The sequence below is a fragment of the Leptidea sinapis genome, chromosome 16 (assembly GCF_905404315.1).
Source record: "Leptidea sinapis chromosome 16, ilLepSina1.1, whole genome shotgun sequence".
Classification (NCBI taxonomy): domain Eukaryota; kingdom Metazoa; phylum Arthropoda; class Insecta; order Lepidoptera; family Pieridae; genus Leptidea; species Leptidea sinapis.
In genome coordinates, this window is record NC_066280.1 from 5790411 (window position 1) to 5814595 (window position 24185).

At 33.2% G+C, this 24185-nt stretch overlaps 1 protein-coding gene across 1 annotated transcript; it reads left to right on the forward strand.

The window, feature by feature from the left end:
* Positions 1 to 22448: 22448 nt before the first annotated feature.
* Positions 22449 to 23339, forward strand: LOC126968631 (carbonyl reductase [NADPH] 3-like). Its single transcript, XM_050813649.1, has one exon. It carries the CDS (start codon positions 22449 to 22451, stop codon positions 23337 to 23339), a length of 891 nt encoding a protein of 296 aa, XP_050669606.1.
* Positions 23340 to 24185: the final 846 nt, after the last annotated feature.

A 24185-nucleotide genomic window follows, 5' to 3' on the forward strand; every position in this document is an offset into this window, starting at 1 on the left:
TAAATATAACATAGACAGTGCAAGCGATGCTCTGACGTCATCTTGATATCTTTGTCATGGTTATTACAAAGATACCTACATGACCAGTAATTCCATAATGAATTAATATCATGTTTACACTTCTGTAGTGTGGTCTTACACAAACTTTTTATTGTTTATTGTTAAATTATATGTGCCTATTACAAAAAAAAAACATTCGTAAGGAAAGACTCAGGTAACTTTATTTAATACATATTAATAATAATAAAAATAAAATATTCGAACGCGTGTGTAAAAATCCTTTTGAAGATCATTTATTTAACATTATTATTATTATTATTAACGGAATACGTCATTAATTAACAAAACAAAGTTATTTAATTTTTATTCATCTGTTATTGCCCACTTTATAATCCGTAAACACTATTCTTTGTGCCAAATAAATGCCAATATAAAAAAATAAGTAGGTAAATACTTATATTTCGTGAGTGCGATATTTAAGGGGAGGCCTTTGTCCAGCAGTGGACGTCTTCCAGCTGAAATTATGATGATGATGGTAACATTACACACGAAATTAAGTTTTTCTAAATAGTCGTAATAGCCGAACTCCGTCTAAATCATTCTTGAACTATAAGTTTCAACCTTATACATTTATTGATAGGATTTATTTTTAATTAAAACGAGGGTTTAAGTTGAAACATTGTCCAATTTGCCTTTATCTCCGTGTTTACAAACGCAACAAGATTATCAAGTGCTTTCATGAATAACCTTTAACGTCGCTTTGCCTGCTCTTGTTACCGGATATCATAGATACACTACGAGGAATTTTGACTTAAACGGATTGTTCTACTTTAAATTTGACATCGTTTGTTTCGATATGATACTCGTAGGTTGTTTATTATTGGTTTCAAATATTTTCGATTAACCTAACCATAGTCTTCTAATATACTATCGTATACACACACAGAGCGTGCTAGAGATAAGATATACATAAAATACTATATATCTTGACAATTATATAAAATAAAATATAAAAGGAAAGTGAATCTATCGTTAATGTAGCCAATGCTGATGGAAAATGTATTTAGTGATCGACCGATGCGCGGATCATGTTGCATTTGATGCTCAGATGACAGCAAACTTGATTTCACGCGTAAAATTGCGAAGAAAATGAATTCATTTATAAACTCCTTAATATGTACGTACTACTTACGCAAACGATAACGGAACTAAACTCGGAGAAAATATCATGTTTACCTTATTATTATAGAGCGCCTAATTGAAGGAGAAATTTCTACAATATATTCTTAATTGCCAGAACACGATTTTTTTTAACGATTTTTGATGGCGATGTTACACACGGGCGTACGGTCGGTTGCTCGGTCAGCACAGCACGGAGAACACTCATTTAAGGTCATAGTGCGTCAGCGGACGTACATCGGACCGACAAGCTCGACCGACGATTCTCGTCAGTGCGACGTAGCTATACGCGCGTACAATTCATTCGGCGCTGGACTGAACGCGTTCATATTATCATATTTACGCATGTACTAGTCGGTCGAGCGCTGAACGCAGCCTTAGGCTAGACGACTCGAGACGAGATTGAACTTTAATGTGTAAAAATATAAATTATGTATTGTTATTGAAGTTTATGAATATAAATAATTTTTACTTAAGAAAACACTTTTTTTTTAATAAAATAGTTTTTAATGACATTTCATCTTCTGGAGACCAAATCAGGGTACGGGTCACCTGGTGGTAAGTAATCACCGCTACCCACACTCTGTTGCAACATTGGAGGATTGCAACATTGGAGGAATCACTAGAGCGTTGCCAGCCTTTTATGAAAGTGATATTTATAGATAACGCATTAACTCATGCGTTTCTCATACAATGTTCATAAGTGGCTTTGTAAAACTATCCTACCTATTTATATTATGTTCTATAACTGCTGGGAACAAAATACGCGTACGAATCCATTAGCCGTCATAGCTTAATAGGTATATGCAGCTCTATTTCGCGTGTTCGTAATTGGCTTTCAGAATCTCTTTACGCGTGACTTATGGAGTATACTCGCTTGTTTCATGTTAATAAATTCCGCAACCTTAACCGAATGTCTACCTTTAATAGTCCATTTACTAATTAAGTACCAACATACAAACTCAATTAGAACTTAATCTACGTGCTACTTTGAATCAGCTAATACATTATTGACGGTGCCGGTATAAAAAGTAACCTTGTCCTAACTGAAGAATCCTTCTGTGAATTTTTAAAAATTTCATAATAATTCACCAACCTAATTGTATAACATGAACACCTTATAATATATATAGTATATAAGGTCCCATATATAGTTCAGAACACTATCGAACGCATTGGCATACAGGATGTATGTTACATTTTGTTTACATTAAAATTTCAATCAGATTGCAACGAATGTTAAATTGTTAACATTAAACAGTTACTCTATAAATGATTGTCGCCATTTACATCCACCAACGAGTGCAAAGAGGCGGCGACAGCGGGAAGGGTCAGCCACGTGGTCATGTTTTACTTATATTTGCAATAACACCAAATGTAAAGTGATGATGTGTACATTCCCATACTCCTCGGATTTGACACAGGAGCATAATAGAAAAATATTTAAATTAAATACAACTTTGTATAATGCGACATTCCACAATAATGGAATTAAATTTTATTTGACACAAATAAATTCATTAATTATGATCTAAAAATAACCAATGGTAACCTATACCTACCATTTAGAGTTAAGCGAAAACTGGCTACTTTAGTAACTTATAGCAATGATATTTAAAAGTATAGATAGGTTACCTAGAAAACATTCGGTGTTTGTAAATGATACACAAACGCACACATGAATAATTTAACATTGCAATAGCACACTACATTACGATTACACGTCAAAGAAGGATAGTTAATGCAATTATCGCGAGTGAAAAAGAGATAAGCCTAATTTGCTAATTGCTTCGTATTTGCATAGCAAAAACACAAAATCATTCACTACATATGATTTTTTACCGTACACCGTGATTTATGCCTAAATGTACGATTAATTAATGAGTTCATGTAATAAAAGTTATATAGTAGTAAAACTACATTTAAATTAGGTGTTATTGATTAAAAAAAAATATTAATATTGATTATACTATATAGCCATATTGATGATATAAATTAGTTGTACATAAAATACAAAAAACATACAGACATATTAACAAAACCGAAATTTATTAACAATAAGGGTTCCATTTTTACAATTTTACTAACGACGGCTCCCAAAAAGTTTTAAGTTTACAATTATTATTTCTTGTATATTATTTTATTTATGAATGTATTTTTGTTGAGGGTTTATTACAATAAGATAGTGGGAGAAACAAAAAATGATCCATTGATTGGAAAGGGCAGTGTTTACTGAAAAAACTCCTACGCAAGCAGATAGCACTTACTGTCTACGTCTGCTAGGGTGGGTACCCTAAAACTTGTTTTTGTAGTTTGATAGTTCAGCTATACGCACTTGTTTATTAAAAAATATTAAATTTCGTATTACATTCACTGCAACAACGCCTTTTTTACATCATTTCCTAAATTGTCTTAAAATATACTACCTCGATCAACCCGCAGGGTACCTCGATCCGTAAACACTTAGTTTTGTTACTGTTTAAGTGCAGATTATTCGTCCCAAACCAACGCACTATCTTTGAGAGTGCATTGTTTACCTCGTCATCAATATCTGCACGTCGCTTCACTTTAAAAATAAGTGAAGTATCATCAGCAAACAATACAATCTCATGGCTATCATCTACCACAAACGGTAGATCGTTAATATATATAAGAAACAAGAAAGGACCGAGAATAGAAGCCTGTGGAGCACCTATTCCCATAGGTTTACCCGAAGGCCGTTTGCCATTTACATCGACTATTTGAACTCTTTCGCTTAAATATGATTTTAACAGATGTAGGGCTCTATTTTTCACTCCATAATGCTTTAGTTTTAGGAGTAAAGTTTCATGGTGGACGCAGTCAAATGCTTTGGACAAATCACAAAAAATGCCCAATGCATCCTGTGACTTTTCCCAGGCGTCAAAGATGTGCTCAATGAGTCTAGTACCCGAATTAATTGTTGATAAACCCCTAGTGAAACCAAATTGATTTTTGTTCATTATTTTACAAAAGTGCATTTGTAGCTGTTGCAGCAAAAGTTTTTCAAAAAACAGGCAGCACAGAAATAGATCTGAAATTAGCAGGGTCAAAAGAACTGCCCGATTTAAACAAAGGTATAACTTTGCTGTATTTCATGAGGTCAGGGAACACACCCTCATTTATGCATTCATTAAATATTATTGCTAATTTAGGTGCTATAATGTTAAGTATGTATTTGACAATATTAGTCGAATGGCCCCTTAGGACTTTTGTATTTTTAAGGTTAATTAATTTAAAGATTTTTAGTATATCGCTACATACCTAAATTTCAAATCAGTGGAAGATACTGGTACGTGTAATTTAATCATATCATGTGCTGCTTTTGGTGAAGAGTTAAGGTCTTTGGTCGTGACAATCGGGATTTCAGAGAAGTATTTATCAAATTCATTTGCAATTTCTATTTCCGAATTTATAACGCGATTATTAATATTAAAACGTGGTTAGAGGTGTTACGGCAATTCGATCTACCAGTGTCATTGTTAATTACACTCCAAGTCGCTTTTACTTTATTATTACTGTTTTTAATTTTATCTGCAATGAAACGTGTTTTCGCTTCATGACAAACTACTTTAAAGAGGTTGGAGTATATTTTTACATATATTTTAAATTCTTCACGATTATTGTAATGTTTCTCATAATAAAGGTCATATAAGCGTTCACGACTTTTGTGGATACCCACTGTTGCCCAATCATTAAAACAATGTTTGTTGTTTACTGTCACCGTTGCTGGAGTAAAAATCCTGTCAAATTCCTCACAGAAGGAATTGAAGACTAAGTTGTAGTGAAAATTAGCAGTTTCACCACAGTGTAAAAATGGTATCGTATTTTCCAAATTATTTCTAAACCTCTCAAGACTGGTATAATCGTCACTGGTATAATAACCCGTAACTGGTATAATCGTCACCTTTTTTTCGTCTGACATTGTCCAATCTTGTATTGACTTTTATAAGTTGCCCACTATGGTCGGACTGAAGATTATTAATTATGAGCTTACTAGTAATAGTAACATTTGTAAAAATATTATCTAAACAGATTGCTGTTGTAGAAGTAATTGTAGTAGGTTGCCAAAACACATTAAACAAATTAAAACTTTGAAATAAATTTTTAAGGCTAGTATAATTGGCCGAAGGTACAAGCAAGTGTATGTTAAAATCTCCACACACTATAATTGACTTGCTGGTTTTGCTAAATTTCGTATTGTACCTTGATCAACCCGCAGACAGGGTAGTTGCGGTATATTCGGAGTATTATCGTATCGTTCCAAATGTGTCGTTGTCGATTTTGCGAGTAGACCTCGTTACATACATTCCAAGATTAAGTACTAATAAAATATCAAATAGCCAGCTATCTGCTATCTCATTCTATACCACCTTTATTATAAGACTTTGAAAGCCAGAACTTATTATAATCATAATATTTTATTATACAAGGGAGGACAACTCTTGCAATATCATACAAAATAGGCAACATTTACCTAATATAAATGTTACTTCTAGGGATAGTCATAATATAAAGCTCATAAATATTGTTCACCAGAATATACAAGGTATCTCAAGTAAGGAATTAGAAATTCAACAATTTTTGAGCAGCTGAAATATAGATATATTATGTATTACAGAACATTGGCGTAAGAGTCATCAGCTCCAGTTTAGTTTTAGAGAACATAAAGTAATCAGTTTGTTTTTAAAAGTAAGGCAATACATGGAGGTTCCCTAATTATTAATAATAATAAATTAAAATGTAAAAATAGAAGAGATATTGTTAATCTCTCTATAGAACAAATAATTGAGGTAGCTTGTATAGAACTAGAGCAATTTATTATTGTAAGTGTATACCGCCGCCCCCCCACTGCATCATATGAACAATTCCAACATAGAATGGAGGAGGTACTATCAAAATTTAGCAAAACCAGCAAGTCAATTATAGTGTGTGGAGATTTTAACATACACTTGCTTGTACCTTCGGCCAATTATACTAGCCTTAAAAATTTATTTCAAAGTTTTAATTTGTTTAATGTGTTTTGGCAACCTACTACAATTACTTCTACAACAGCAATCTGTTTAGATAATATTTTTACAAATGTTACTATTACTAGTAAGCTCATAATTAATAATCTTCAGTCCGACCATAGTGGGCAACTTATAAAAGTCAATACAAGATTGGACAATGTCAGACGAAAAAAAGGTGACGATTATACCAGTTACGGGTTATTATACCAGTGACGATTATACCAGTCTTGAGAGGTTTAGAAATAATTTGGAAAATACGATACCATTTTTACACTGTGGTGAAACTGCTAATTTTCACTACAACTTAGTCTTCAATTCCTTCTGTGAGGAATTTGACAGGATTTTTACTCCAGCAACGGTGACAGTAAACAACAAACATTGTTTTAATGATTGGGCAACAGTGGGTATCCACAAAAGTCGTGAACGCTTATATGACCTTTATTATGAGAAACATTACAATAATCGTGAAGAATTTAAAATATATGTAAAAATATACTCCAACCTCTTTAAAGTAGTTTGTCATGAAGCGAAAACACGTTTCATTGCAGATAAAATTAAAAACAGTAATAATAAAGTAAAAGCGACTTGGAGTGTAATTAACAATGACACTGGTAGATCGAATTGCCGTAACACCTCTAACCACGTTTTAATATTAATAATCGCGTTATAAATTCGGAAATAGAAATTGCAAATGAATTTGATAAATACTTCTCTGAAATCCCGATTGTCACGACCAAAGACCTTAACTCTTCACCAAAAGCAGCACATGATATGATTAAATTACACGTACCAGTATCTTCCACTGATTTGAAATTTAGGTATGTAGCGATATACTAAAAATCTTTAAATTAATTAACCTTAAAAATACAAAAGTCCTAAGGGGCCATTCGACTAATATTGTCAAATACATACTTAACATTATAGCACCTAAATTAGCAATAATATTTAATGAATGCATAAATGAGGGTGTGTTCCCTGACCTCATGAAATACAGCAAAGTTATACCTTTGTTTAAATCGGGCAGTTCTTTTGACCCTGCTAATTTCAGATCTATTTCTGTGCTGCCTGTTTTTTGAAAAACTTTTGCTGCAACAGCTACAAATGCACTTTTGTAAAATAATGAACAAAAATCAATTTGGTTTCACTAGGGGTTTATCAACAATTAATTCGGGTACTAGACTCATTGAGCACATCTTTGACGCCTGGGAAAAGTCACAGGATGCATTGGGCATTTTTTGTGATTTGTCCAAAGCATTTGACTGCGTCCACCATGAAACTTTACTCCTAAAACTAAAGCATTATGGAGTGAAAAATAGAGCCCTACATCTGTTAAAATCATATTTAAGCGAAAGAGTTCAAATAGTCGATGTAAATGGCAAACGGCCTTCGGGTAAACCTATGGGAATAGGTGCTCCACAGGCTTCTATTCTCGGTCCTTTCTTGTTTCTTATATATATTAACGATCTACCGTTTGTGGTAGATGATAGCCATGAGATTGTATTGTTTGCTGATGATACTTCACTTATTTTTAAAGTGAAGCGACGTGCAGATATTGATGACGAGGTAAACAATGCACTCTCAAAGATAGTGCGTTGGTTTGGGACGAATAATCTGCACTTAAACAGTAACAAAACTAAGTGTTTACGGTTCGTTACACCAAACACAGTGGAGGTACAAACCAACGTACTTACCAGAGATTGGTACTTGTGGAAACTACGGTCTTCTTGGGTAACACGTTAGATAAAAATCTTTAGTGGGGTCCACATATTTCCCATCTAGCAGATAGACTCAGCTCTGCGGCATATGCAGTTAGAAAGATTAGAGAGTACACTAATTTTGCGACTGCTAGATTAGTGTACTTCAGTTATTTTCACAGCATCATGACGTACGGTATTTTACTATGGGGTCATGCTGCAGACATTGATATAGTGTTTGCTCTGCAAAAGAGAGCTGTTCGTGCTATAGTATATAGTTATCAGATGTATAAAAGGAAAATAACTTGAAATAGAATTGTTTTTAAATAACTTTAATATTGATATAATATGTTTCACAGAACACTGGTTAATAAGTTTTGAATGTATTTTTAATTTAAACAATTGCCAGGTTGGTAGATTGTTCACTAGCTGCAATTCATGGAGGTTCATTAATTTTACTGAAGAAAATGTTAAAGTATAAGAATCGAAATGATATTGTCTGCCTGTCTATTGAGCGGATAATTGAGCTAGCCTCAATTGAATTAGAGCAATTCATTGTTGTGTCTGTTTATAGATCACCCTGTGCCAACTTTGAACTTTTTGAGAAAGTTATAGATGAAGTTTTATTCAAAACATAATATTAATACTAGAAACAAAAATAAACTGTTAATGCCCACTTCTAGGTCTAGTAAACTCGACAATTGCGTTAGATTTTATAATAAGCTTCCTGAGAACATAATGGAAATGTCTCTCAACAAGTTCAAAGCCTATATTAAACATAAACTTATGGAAAAATCATATTACAATTTAAAGGATTATTTAGATGATAAGAAAGCATGGGTATGAATTGCTCTAAACGATTTGAGCTTTAGTTACCCTCAATTAAATATAATAGTATTTATAATTATGAATAATTTTTGAAAAATTGATAATTTATACTAAAAGCAAAATGGTCAAATTATAGGTAGAGGTGTTTAGTGAGTGTTGTTGAATATAGTTTAGATGAACATTCTTGTTTATAGTTATTTGGTTGAGTTCCTGTGACAGTTTTCATCATGCTCGCTTAAATGTCACTGCTTGTGGCGGCGACGTGGGACAGGTCGTTCCCTTCCCTAAAATATGGTCGAAGGAGGCGATGGCTGGCCCATGCGTCATGCTCGTGAACGGGCGCTGCTTGCGGTGGCAGGATGATTCTGTAGCCGGAAACTCTGCCTCATGGTTTTAAAATTAAAATATTTATATTTTTTATAATTGCTAATAAAATGGTCGCTAAATACCTTTATTTATTTACGGTGTGTGTGAATTGATGCATCTACTGTACCATGACCTGGTATTATTGTTGATACAGTAGTAGTCGGCCGTGAATTTACTCAATAGCTCTTGTTTTTTACGTATTAATTTACATTTTTTTTTTTTGAGTATTTGTTGTTTGAGTATTATTGCTGCATCACTTTACTTATATTGTAACTGAAATGATTTGTGAGTGATTGCCACAAAGAGTTTCTTGCCACTTCTTATTAAAGCTCAACCCTCAAAGGATATAAAAATATAAGTCATTTCCTTGACCTGCCTGAATAAGGTGATTTTGATAAGTTTACCCTAAAGAATTGAGCTTTTGATTACTGTTAGTAAAAATATAATATTAATTACAAGTTTAAGCAGAATTGTCAAATTGTAAGTAGAGGTATTTGGTGAGTATTGTATGATATGTAGGATTATATGGATGTATTAGGATTATTTTATTGTTGTTTGTTGAGTTCTCGTAACAGGTTTCATCATGCTCGCTTAAATGTCACTGCTTGTGGCGGCGACATGGGACGGGTCGTCCCCTTCCCTAAAATATGGTTGAGGGAGGCGATGGCTGGCTCATGCGTCATGCTCGTGAACGGGCGCTGCTTGTGGTGGCGGGATGATCCTGTTGCCGGGGACTCGGTTTCAGATTCTTTAAGGTTATTGTGTATACATATATATGTATGGATATATACATGTTTATTTATTTATAATCGCTTATAAAATGCTCACAGAATACCTTTATTGATTTATGGTGTATGTGGATGATGCAGCTACTGTACTCAATAACTTTTGTATTAATTTACATTTTTTTTTTTGACTTACTCGTGTAAGACATTGACTATTTGACGTTTGAGTGTATTTGTTGCATCATTTTACATATATTGTGATTGAAATGATCTGTAAATCTTGATATAAAAGAGTGGCAATGAGTTTCTTGCTACTTCTTCTCATTAGCTCAACCCTTTACGAAGTAGCGGTAGATTCAATAAGAAAAATATTTTATTTCTTTTGACAGTCATAAGTGTCATTTTCGTGACCTACTTGAATAAACTGATTTTGATTTGATTTGATTTGATATATATCAGCTTGGTTATAGACAGTCTCTCAAAGAAAAATTTAAAGTAATAAATATAATGACTGTTCATTGTCAGTACATTTATGAAAATTTAATATACGTTCACAAAAATCGTCACCTTTTTGCTCTTAATAGTGATTTTAATTATTATAACACTAGAAATAATTGATTGCTTATAACTTATTCTAGTAGGCTTCATAAGATACACAATAGCTTTAAGGGTAAATGTATACACTGCTATAATAAAGTCCCAGCCACTATTCAAGCATTATCTATAAATAAATTTAAATGTTTTATAAAAAAAATGGCTCTATCGTAAATCCTATTACTCCACTGCTGAATATCTTAATGATCGGACAGCCTGGGACTAGATTGTGATTATTTTATAGCGATAGAAATGATTGTACAATATTGTATATTTTTATTGAAAAGAGCGCAAAAAAAGAATGCTGGGAGAGTTTCTTGCGCCGCTTCTTCTCTCTCAGAGCGCCATTTGTTTCCAAAGCAGTAGTAGTACCTAGTAGTTATTAGAAATGACATCAAAAAGAATTCTAAAGGAATCAATTTTGAGAAAATAAAAGCCTTTTATGCCTTTCACATAGCTTTATTTTACAGCTATAATATATTACGTAATAAACCGTAGTGTTCCTAACATGCGCGAGTAACACAACCGCCTCACTATTTATAGTTATTCCTGACTGACAGCAGACTGCTCGGCGCTCGGCGCTCGCCCGACACCCGCTCTCGCCCGCAATTTACACCCAAGCAAGACAAATAAATACCAAATCATTTTTGTACTCGCTTCATGATGGATTTTTTTGAGTACGACATACAATTTATAATAATGATAAAATTAGTTTATAATTATGAGTTACTAACTACTCACGATCATCTTGTTCACTAAGTTTATAATATTATATCCTTACACAAACAATGAGTTCAAGCTCTAAAGGCTGATGATAATTTATATATATACGAGTACAGTTTATACTTTATTACTTTTTATGAAATATTTAAGATTTAAAACGCTTCTAACTTTGAACACGATTCATATGTTAGATGCAGCACCTTACAAACTAATTTGTTTTATATATTACAGCCATTGTAAAATACTCTATTTTGATTGAAAACAGCGGCTGTTGCGATTCTTTTATTTTCTTCTCACGAGGTCTACTTTTTACACGCTTTATATTAGCTTCACTTGTATGTTTGTAACCGACTACTTTGGGCGCGATTTTGACCCACTTTAAACGGCTAGATTTCGTTCAAACTTTGTAGATTTATCGAGGACCGATGACATTACACTAATTTGATAAAATTATTCAATTTTTCAATTGCAAAATATGATTTTTGTTAAATTATATAATTTTTAAATACATAAATTACTAATAAGCGCCATCTAGTTATTGTAAACTACAAAGGAAACGCGCGACATGTCAAGACAGTTCCACAAAATTAAAGTATCTAATTCGTTTAGAAGCGAATAGATGGCGGTGAATTTATATTTCCATCATAAATTATTAATGCGTGATTTAACTGAGCTATTATTATAAGAGCTAGTTCGGGGATCTCGGGCTAGCTGAATTAAGTGATCATTCAATATAACTAAAATATTTTTATTCGCAAATATTAAAATCCCTTCATTCAATCTAAAAAAATTAACTAAAAAATAGAAAATAAATTTAAATTGAAAATATTATATATTTCATTATAAAAAAAGCGTGGGGTGCTTTTTAAGATATTATTAAAATAATAATTCTTCTACATCCCACGCTTTTTTTATAATGAAATATATAATATTTTTTACACTATTTTCAATTTAAATTTATTTTCTATTTTTTAGTTGAATTTTATTTAAAGCGTGTTCTTTAGTTTTTTTTTAAACTATAATTTCGAACAATTGGTAGATTCAGTAATTTAAAATAAATATTTATAGTGACGATTCATAAGCGTTTAGTTTAAGCCTCATTGAAAGTTTATATTTTGAGTTTGTCTTCAACTCGAGGTGCTAGCCCTGGGTGCTCTGCGGTCACTCACATGACCCGCAAGCGTCAAAATTAGCCCTATCCTAACTTACTCTCTTTTGTCTATTGATCGGTGTGACTTTGGTACTTCAAAAAAAACAAACCAAACAAGTGTGTTCTATTTCAATTGTACCCTATTTCATGTAATAATTGTACTTTACAATAGTATATCCAAGTGCCTGGGCAGCTGCAGGTGCATTAGTGGGGATCAAGTGGATTGGTACAGTTGTAGGTCGTCATTGTTATCCCTAGGACAAACAGCGATGTGGAAGGCAAAGGGAAAACCACAGAATTCATTTTTCATTATGGCTAGTACAATACGGCCCTCAGTCCCCGGCAGGCCTTAAATGGTCTCTTAAATGGCTAAGAAGCCCCGGGTGTACGGTACAGATTGCAATATGGAACGTGAGGAGTTTGTACAAATGTGAAAAGAATAAAAATGTTATACAGGAGATGCGGAGATTAGACATTGATGTCCTAGGAATCAGTGATTAGATCAGACTTAGAAGCACTGGATTACAAACATAGGATCCCTTGCTTATTAAAGCGGAAATGATGACAACGAACACAGAAATGGAGTCACTGTTATGATTAAGAAACATCTTAAGACCTTTGTTCTGAATTTTCAGCCAGTATCGGATCGAGCTATGCTGCTACAACTAAGAGCCAAACATCAATATAATACAGGATGATTGAACCCTTTTAAGAAGACGTCAAGCAAGTTCTCGAAAAATGGAAAGCTCACGAATGTAACATAGTTATGGGTGACTTTAACTCTAACATTGGCGCGGGTGCTGTCGATGACACGGTTGGTAGTTTTGGGTAGGGGGAAAGAAATGAACGTGGTGGTCGTTCGTTTCGATTTTAAGAATAGTTTGAATTCTCCTAAAACATATTCTAATAAAACATAATATCATCCAGGTGCTGATGTTAATTTCGATCACAATCCGGTGGTAACATTCATACCAAAATGAAGAAGTTGTTGCCCCCTGTGAGGAAGCCGAGAAAAGATGTTTCTAAATTAAAGAAACAGGATACAAGACTGAAACTACACGCTCAACTTAACTGCCGAGTGAATGAGTTACAACAACAGGAGTAGGTTTCTGATGAAACAATAAGAACTTGTGAAAATCTCAAAGCAGTATTAGTTGATACTTCAAGTGAAATGCTAGCTGCTAGTCAAGTCATCATACTTGAATTTATGATTAAAAGACGTGAAATGAAGAGTGTTGACATTGAGAACTACAAAGCATTAAATAAGGAGATTGGGCAAAGATGTGCTGAGGCCAAGGATAAATTATGAATGCCAGGAAATAGAGATCATGCAAGATAAACATTAGTATGTTTAAGAAAATAAAAGAAGTAGTGGGCATGAAAAGAGCGTGTGTGGAGGTAGATGTGTCTCTACCTCTCATTGATGAGGATGGTTAAGTCGCTATGACTATTGATTAAAAGTTAAGAACTTTGGGAAAAATACGTAAGGATCTTATTTGATGATACTCGCAGACAACAGCAGTTGAATAGCTCAGACGACAATGGACCGGACATAACGAAGGAAGAAGTCATGCATGGAATAAAATCTGCTAAAATAGGAAAAACCGTTGGAACTGATGAAATTCCTAGTGAGATCTTACAGCTGTTGATGGAAGAAAATATGCCGATATTACCTCGCTTATTCAATGGAATTTTTAGAAGTGGCATCATACCTAAAGACTGGCTCCCACCTACAGACGCCCTTCGTAACTCTTCCGAAAACCAGCAACGCTAAGAAGTACAACTAGTATAGGAGCATATCTCTGATGAGTCATATTTTTTAAATTTTCCTGAAAATAATCCACAACCGTATTTACAAAACGTGGAAGAAAACATTTCAAATATACAATTTGGTTTCAAAAATGGGTTTGGAAATCGAGATGTACTTTTTGGTTACCAGGTGTTACTTGTAGTAACGCTATTGGGATATGAATCGATGCGCATAGATCTGTTTCATTGACTATGAGAAAGCTTTCGATAGGATTCATCATGATAAGCTTATTAAAGTTCTCAATGACATAGGACTTCATCCCAAAGATTTGGCAATCATTAAGAATCTACATTGGCAACAGAGGGCACGAGTACGAGTGGACCAATAACTGACAGAGGAAATTGGAATCAATTGCGGGGAGTCAGACAAGGATACATTCTGTCCCCACAGTTATTCAATATATATGCTGAGACTATATCTGCCGAATCTTTAGAGAACGCTGAGGAGGGGCATCATAGTAAATGGTCATGCGTTGAATAACATACTATATGCTGACGATACGATATTATTGGCGTCCAATTTCAACGATTTACAAAGTTTGCTCCAACGCGTAGACAGCATTAGTGTAATTAACGGTCTTAATATAAATTTGAAAAACACAAAAAATCATGATTGTTGGCAAATATCAACACGTTACAACGACTGATCTGATTGTAAGGAACAAGGTAGTCCAAAGTGTCCACTCATACAGGATGCATCGTAAACGACTAGTGTGACCACAGCGTTGAAATCAAGAGCCGGATAGAGTAAGCGCGTAATGCTTTTCTGAAGCTTAGCCATATTCTCTGCAAACGATCGTTGAAGATATCTACCAGAATGCGGTTAGCAAGTTGCTATGTGTTTTCGGTTCTTTTGTACGGTGTGGAATCATGGACCTTAACCCAAAATATGAGCAACCGCTTAGAGGCCTTTGAAATGTGGGTGTACAGAAAAATTCTGAACATATCGTGGGCGGATACAATATCGAATGAAAGCGTTTTGCAGATGATGAACAAAAAAGGTAGAGATCTTGAAAACTGTCAAGAAACGCAAGCTGCAGTACTTTGGTCACATAATGCGTAATGTTAAATACGACCTGCTCCAACTCATCATGCAAGGAAAAATCCAGGGAAAGCATCCACCCGGAAGAAGGCGTACTTCGGGGCTTAAGAATCTCCGGACATGGTTCAACCTTAGTACAGGATTCCTGTTCAGAGTTACTGCGTCAAAAATAAAAATAGCGAACCTCCGGTAGGAGATGGCACCTTAAAAAGAAGAATTGTATAACCCTTTTTAGAATTTATAATATACTAAAATACAATTTTTACAACACTGGCTTTTCAGTACTTACCATTATCAAACTAAAATAATCTAATTAAAATTCAACTATTTTTATTCAAAATAGGATATAAAATCACTTGATGAAAGTTAAAAACTACCACGCCTTCCAAAAGAATGCCTCAGACCTGAGAAGAACAGGTGCAACAAACTCAGCGGGCTTTTTTTTTCATAGAAATTGTTACATGGTTACAAAGTAAAAGTAAAATATCGTACAATTAAACTTATTATGTATTTAATAACCTGAGGGCGACCGCTCCATTCCCAATCTGTGTTATCATTAAGAAAGTCATTATTTCTTTACCACACAAACGTTTTTTAACAATTCTTTTGAATATCGTAATACTTTTGGTTTGAACATTTTCTGGAGTACTTCGAAAAGTGCTTAATCATACAGGTTGCAGACGCCTAGGACTAGTAGATAAGTATATAATATGATAACAAATCCAACAAAAAGAAGCTCAACATCAATCAAACAGTTGAACACAGAACATTTCCTTCACATTCACTTTCCAATATTTCATTATGATTGTTATCATTTGGTTAATATTTGTAGGAGGAAATTGCCGAGAATAGAACTCTGATTTTTCAGTTTTTTGCTCACAATTTTTAGGCGGAGAAATCACGATTATCTCGCCCGCGTTATCACGACCGTATGTTTTTTATAATTCTTAAATGTGAGAAAGACTTCACCTTGTGTCTCTTAATAAAAGTAAGTGATTAAGATTTAAAAAAAATTTCGACTAGTAGTAGTAGTAGTATTTAGAAAAAAATAATATTTAAAAAGTGTAGTACTTAGTTTTGCAGTGTAGATACCCGTTTGTAAATCTAAAAATGTCTTCGTAAAATAAATTGAGTGTTTCTAGAAATTGCATATATTAAGTTATAGCTGTGGTTGTATATCCCTACCTGAAATGTTGATTTGAAAAAAAATTTGTGTATCCCAGAGTGTGAAGTTAAACTTCTATATGATAAATCATTTTTCTACTATTAACAACTTCACAGAAATTTGGTAGATAAAGCCTATTGTAAGCTGTTAAGTATTAAATCAAAGTTATTTAAATATTATAGAAATGCATGTAAAAATATTAAATACACGCTCACGTGTTGGATTTCAAACGAAATAATATATAATGACTCTCACTTATATTATAAATTCATTATAAATTTTAATTTGGATAAATCTTTTTATTTTATCACATTCAAACTAATATATTATTCTTTACGCCACTGAATACTTTGATAAAAAAACAACATGGACATTGATATAAACATTCTCTCCTACGTGGATTAAAAAGTTTCAATTTAATATTTTAGTTACTATATTTTCTATAATCATTACAAAGAAAGATTTAATCCAGTATTAGGCTTAGTTGTACTAATAATTCGCACTAGAAAATACGAAATAACATTTATAAGATTTAATATAGTGACAGTAATGTAAAAGTCACATTTATGACTTCGAAACATAAGCTCCTTGAGTGCTTTATTTGTCACTTACAGTCACAATGTTCAATATTATTTTAGAGTAATATTTACACAATCACTTTTTCCGTTATGAGTATTCAGTTGCAGCTTAAGTCGATAGGTCATTATTCATTCATTATTAATTATAATAACAGAATTCAAATTCAAATACTGTTATTCAAATAAGATTCAAAATAATTATTGAACGTCAAAAACTACCACCCATTCAAAATAGACTACCTTAGACCTGAGAAGAACGGGCATATATTTTCTATATATAATAATATGGATTACAGTGTAATATCGTACAATAAACATTTTAATTAAAGAGCCTGAGGATGTCCGCTTCATTGCCAGTCTGTGGTATCTTTAAGAAAATCTTTTATGTTTTAATAACCTCTCCCACACAAAGGTTATTTTTATCAAATTCTATTAAATTTCGTAACGCATTTGTCAGGTACATTTTCTGGGATCATATTGTAGAAGCATAAAACTATTAAAAATTATTAAATAATAAAATTGTTATACTCAGTTATTTAGAAGAGGGATTGCTTGATGGAGTGATGAATTGCAGTGGGGCCCCCATATTGAAGGATTGGCGAATAGGCTTAGATCTGCAGCATATGCGGTTAAGAAAATTAGACGGTTAACTGACATAGATACGGCGAGATTGGTATACTTTAGTTATTTTCATAGTATTATGTCCTATGGTATATTGTTATGGGGCAGTGCGGCCGATATTAATACTATCTTTGTGCTGCAGAAGAGGGCTATTCGCGCGATTTATAATCTAGGTCCTAAAGAATCATTAAGAGAAAAATTTAAAGAAATAAACATTTTGACTGTTGCTTCTCAATACAACAAAATAATGTTCTGTATGTTCATAAGCACATTGAGGAATTTTCTAGAAACTGTGACATTCATAATGTTAACACGAGGAACAAACATAAACTTGTTATGCCTACTACTCGGTTGGGTCGAGTAAGTAAGTCTTTTGTTGGGCGATGTATAGGCTTCTACAATTTGATCCCAGAAAATGTACAAAACAAATGTGTTACGAAACCTAAAAGAATTGTTAAAAAACGTTTGTGTGGGAAAGGTTATTATAGCATAAACGATTTTCTTAATGACACCACGGACTGGGAATAAAGCAAACACCTTCAGGCTCTTTAATAATAAATGTTTATTGTACGATATCACATTGTAATCCATATCTTATATTTAAAAAAAAAAGCCCACTGAGTTTCTTGCGCCCATTCTTCTCAGGTCTGAGGCAGTCTCTTTTGAATGGGTGGTAGTTTTTGACGTTCAATAAGTGATTATGAATCCTATTTTGAATAAAAATATTTGAATTTGAATTTGGAGGGAAGACGGCTCATTCTGCTTGAAAATTACCTTTGAACCTGAACAAGGCACAAATACTTCCAGAAGCCAAAACTATTGAATGGAATGAGTGTACTATGGCCCATAAGAAAGTAATTGAAGCTCTAAATCGGACTCTCTAAGATATAAGGAATTGTAATAGACTTACGGGCGCAGTCACGGTACTATTGACTCGTGACTTCAGACACACGTTGCCTGTTGTCTCACGAGGGACACACGCAGATGAAGTGAAGGCTTGCCCTAAGACATGAGTTCTATGGCCTAAAGTTAATATTTTGTCTTTAAAATTAAATTAACAAGACGATTTATAAAAAGTTACAAACATATACACACACTCACAAACTTTCGCATTTATAATATTAGTAGGATAATGTTTAAGGTCATATAAAGTTAATGCTGATTATTCAATGATAGTAATAGGTTACGGCTTATTCTAGCATATTATACATCTTAGATAATTTATTCGTCTGGATAACCTCTTGCTCCTAGATATCCGATGACAACAGGCAAGGTTTATCACTTTGGTGTGCGTGACAAGCTACGTGTTACACTCGCGATTTGTCGCGAGATGGCACTTTGTGTTAGTGTGCGTGCATTGCTCAAATTAGAAGTTGAACGTCAACCTCTATTTTCCTCAACGTTTTCACAGCTGTCACAGAATACCTAGACATATAAATGAACCAAGTTATATAAGTATATTATAACATAATGTGTTTTCATATAATTGTATTTATCTCTTTGGATTTTTAATTTAGCTGTGTGCATGATAGATTCACAAGGATATAATATAAGTCACTTCCATGTAAGACTTCGATAGCTCTTATGCTATTTTATAAGCTGGTTTTGGGCACCCTTGACAAAATAGTTCGTACATTGTATACAAAGTTATAGGGCTGTAGTGGACATAAAAAAAGTGAAACGAATTCTTTTAAATAGAAATTGGAAACTCAAATTTCAAAAAAAAAAATAAGTATGGTCACTTTTAGTTATGTATCAAGTGAATGTGTTGTAGGACTACTATAAGCTGCCACTGACAATCTGTGTTGGAATTGGGCTTAATCTCAGTTCGAAATTATAATATACTGAATGTGTGGTCATTATTGGATATATCACCTCTCTCTCATAATAAATTAGCTCATATATTATTATTTAATTAAAGTTATATCAATGTCTTCGGGGAGCCTGTCATAATATATCAGTGAGAACTTTGCTTTCAAATCGATACGGCCGTTTTAGAGATTAGTGTGCACAAACATATTTTTCAAATTCAAATATTTTTTTTTAAATAGGATTTCCAAAAATAATGCATCACACCTGAGAAGATCGGGCGCAACAAACTCAGCTGGCCTTGCTTTCATAAAAAATATGGTTACAAATGTAATATCGTACCTGCAATAAAATTTATTATTTAATAGCCTGAGGGCGGTCGCTGCATTCCCAATCTGTGGTATTATTAAAAAGTCATTTATGTTATAGTAACCTTTACCACACAAACGTTTTTTAACAATTCTTTTGAATATTGTAATACTTTTGTTTTGAACATTTTATGGGATCTTGTTGTAAAAGCATATACATTGCCCCACAAAAGTCTTACTAACTCGACTTAGCCGAGTAGTAAACGTTACAAGTTTAATTCCTGATGTGAACATACATTACATTATTAAGAATATATTATAGAGATGCAACAGTCCTTATGACAACAGTTACCTATTAAGAAATTCACCAAAAAAGAAGTATAAAATGCAATAAATAAACTGAGTATTCGCAAGGATCCTGGGTATGATCCTTACTCAATTTTTTAACGCATGTTTGGATCGAGTTTGGCATGATGGACTGTAATTAAAAATTGGGAAAAACTTGCCACTGAATTATTATATTTTCATTAAGTCTTACCTAACTGAAAGATATTTTTACGTCAGGTACGGTGACAGCTCCTCACATCTTTGTACGATTTAAATCCCACAAGGCAGTTTGATGGGTCCAATGCTGCACGTAATATGCACAAATGATCTACCAAATACGCAAGATGTAATTACTGGTACTTTTGCAGACGATACCGCCGTGCTTGCAGTTGACTAAACAGCTAATGGTGCTTCTACAAAACTGCAAAAAAATCTTTGTCGAATTTCAGAATGATTAAGACATTAGTGCATAAAAGTTAATGAAACCAAGTCAGTCCAGGTCACTTTTACCTTAAAATGGGATACATGTCCAGAAGTCGACCTAAATCAGATTAAAATTCCCAGTCAGACGATGTCCGGTATTTAAGATTTTACTTAGACAGAAGACGTAACTAGAATTAGATTTATTAATTAGATTATATAAAAATACACAATTATTTTAATACTTTTTAGTGCAAATTATATCTATTGTTTTGGCATAGTGTTTTTAAAGTCGGTGGTTTTTTTTTTGTTAATTTTATTTTTATTTTTTGATTTTTAGTGAATTTGAAGTACACTAACTAAGAATTTGTCTAAATATGTGTAGATATACTAAATTAGCAGCAATGAACGTAAGTGCTTAATTGAAGAGTTCCGTTACTTTCTCATGGATTGAATAATCAGAATCTAACCAAACTCTCACAAAACTATCTTTGAAGTATATACTTTCCAATAAAAAAAGAATCATCGAAATCATTTGGCGCGATATTGAGATATTCGTAAATTTATCTTATTACTTTGCTATATGTATAGCAAATTTAAGACTTTTATGGTTTTCTTATGGATGGCATTGTCAGATCTGGACCAAATTACGATGGGACCACACGGGAAGCACCAGCTTTCAAATAAAAATTATTAAAATCAGTTAACCCAGTCGAAAGTTTTGAGGTAACAAACATAAAAAAAAATATTGACGAATTGAGAACCTTCAACTTTTTTGAAGTCGGCTAAAAAAGAATCTGTCAAGATGTTATTTTTTTTAAATTTTGCTCTCAATGGTTCTTTAGGACCTAGGTATATCTTAATACATACCTTTTGTGCGTCTGTCGTAACTGAACTCCTCCTAAACGGCTGGACCGATTTTAATGAAACTTTCTGTGTGTTTTCAGGTGTTGAATTGTTCAGAATGGTTTAGATTCACAATTAAACTACCTCCTAAACGGCTGGACTGATTTTGATGATTTTTTTGTGTCTTCCAGTGAATTTGATATTGGTGTGTATCTTCAGGTGGATTCGAGAATGGTGTAGATTCCCAATTGAACTACCTCCTAAGCGACTCGACCGATTTTGATGATTTTTTGTGTGTTCCAGTGAATTTGAGATTGGTTTAGATTCTCAATTCCGTCGATATAATATAATTCTCCTGCTCATGTGTATGTTAGTGAACTCCTCCTAACGGCTGGACCGTTTTTTTTAAGACGTGTGTACAAGACAACGTCTGTCGGGTCCACTACATATAGTATTATATTATATATATATCTAGGTAGACTAAAAGTACAGAAAAACTTATAAAAAGTATTTTAACAATTTTTGGCCCCGATTACGAAAATAAAATGGTTATAAATTGTTAAATAACTATAATATACAGAGACGGCACGATTTTAATTTATTATGTTATATGTGGATCGAAATTAGCTTGAACATATATTACCTTAGTAACTGTTATTATTTTATTAGACACTGACAGTCCACCAATTGTCATACAATCTTTTTCGTGCAAATATAAACCAACTGCACGGCCACATTATCTCTGGACTTCGCTGGAACTTCAAACCCCCTCCTGTTCCTCTTTCACCTGTCGCGCTCGTCCTGTTGCGTCAGTACTACTATGATTTTGTGTTTTGCAATAGAGCAAAAATTATGCAAAATACACATATTACTTTGCACTGGTCTTACTTTATTCCCCGTACTTTCGTTGCTTTACCCATTGACTTTAACTTCGTGAAAATATTATTATTTCCTTCATGTATTTACTCAAAGATAAATCACCGCCAAATTACAGGCCCTTTATAATGCATAATGAGGTCTAAACAATAAACAAATATTTGTAGAGAATGTTAACGATGTTCGACTAACTATTTAGATCAGATTAAGTAAATAGTATTTTAATTAAGCAATAATTTCTATTCAAATATCATCAGTTATCTAATGAACTATTTGGGAATGTTTAACTGGCATCCGCTTAGAAACATTTAAACGAGACGTACATTTAAAGTTTCCATTTCGATCAGATACTCCAAACATGGCAGACATAGTGGCAGTAGTAACTGGTGCTAATAAAGGCATAGGATTGGCTATAGTTAAAGAACTCTGCAGGCGTAGTGTAAATGTAGTGTATTTAACAGCAAGAAATAATCAACGAGGTAATGAAGCTATTGAAAGCTTAAGAAACATTGGGTTTCATCCTAAATTCCATCAACTGGATATTACAGACAAGAACAGTTGTAAAATATTTGCTGATTTTATGAAAGAAGCCCATGGTGGTATCGATATTATTATCAACAATGCAGCAATCACTACTTCAGATTTTTACAAGACAACCTTTGAAGATGCGAAGAGTGTTATTGATGTAAATTATTACGGACTTATAAACGTGCAAGAATTTATATTTCCGATACTCAATAGCAACGCTCGAGTTATAAATGTATCCAGTAGTTGTGGTATTATATCAAATTTAACGGATTGCTATTGGATTGAACAACTCACTAAAGATGATATGAAATTGGACGATATTAATGATTTTATAAAGTGGTATCTGGAATCTGTACAGAACGAAAGCATACAAGAAGAAGATCATTTTATTGAAACTACAGCTGTCGCGTACAGGGTTTCTAAAATAGCTATTACAGCATTAACAGTACTGCAGCAAAAAGAAGTGGGAAGAGGTATATCAGTAAATTGCATTCACCCTGGCTATGTTAAAACAGACTTGACAAAACGTACAGGCTACATGACAGCAGACGATGCTGCGATAGCTCCAGTATTTTTGGCCCTGGACATAGACCAATCTGTAAAAGGAAAGTTTTTTTGGTTTGATAAAACAGAAAAGGACTGGAGGGACCCCAAACTGAACTTATACTGTGCTTTTGCTGAGGTCGAAAAATGTTTTAGAGAACAGTTAAATATGGACTAAGTACTTTTAATTAGTTTAATATTTTAAGAAGATTTGTATAACATTTGATTTTATTATGATTTTGAAAGATATTAAATAAATAATTAATAAAATTATCTACGGTGATGTTGAAATCGAAACACAATACCAAATGCTTGCAAATTAATACGTTACGACAGAAAAAGGTGTCGCTGCGGTAGTGGTAACTTATGTTAACCTAGTAAGTTAAAAATAACTGATAAAGTCATACATATATAACTATAATAGCTCAGATGGGAGATTGGGTGATCCGGAAAGCAGAAGACCCTGGTTCGAATCCAGATATCCTATTAGATTTTTTTTGTTCAAGTTTTGTATATTCTTGAAAATCCGAGCAATAACAGTATATAATAAATGTGCTGGAAAATTCAAAAGAATTACAACGAAAGTATATTTTGGTAAAGTTTAAACTTACCTTTAAACGCCTTGTCGCTCACCCCTACTTGAATCACTGTGAATTTATTAGTATGAGATGTAAATTGTATAACGGCTCGCTCTTTCATTGCAATAACGTAGAAATCACATATTATATTAAGTTAAAATACAAGTAATGCTCAATAATAATATTCTACTTGGGTTTAAGATAAAATCTAAACATAGAAAGATATTATAAAAAATAAAAAAACCATACCGACGAATTGTGAACCTCCTAACTTATTATTTCAAAATTTCTATATAAGATGTAAACCGCAATACCATTTACGTTGACATAAAAACAATAAAATATGAGATAGTCAAAGTATACAGGTACATAATATCAAATTTCGTTGAGATGTCTTCAGCCTTTGTGGCGTGATTAAGTAAAATACATACTAACATTTACGACAA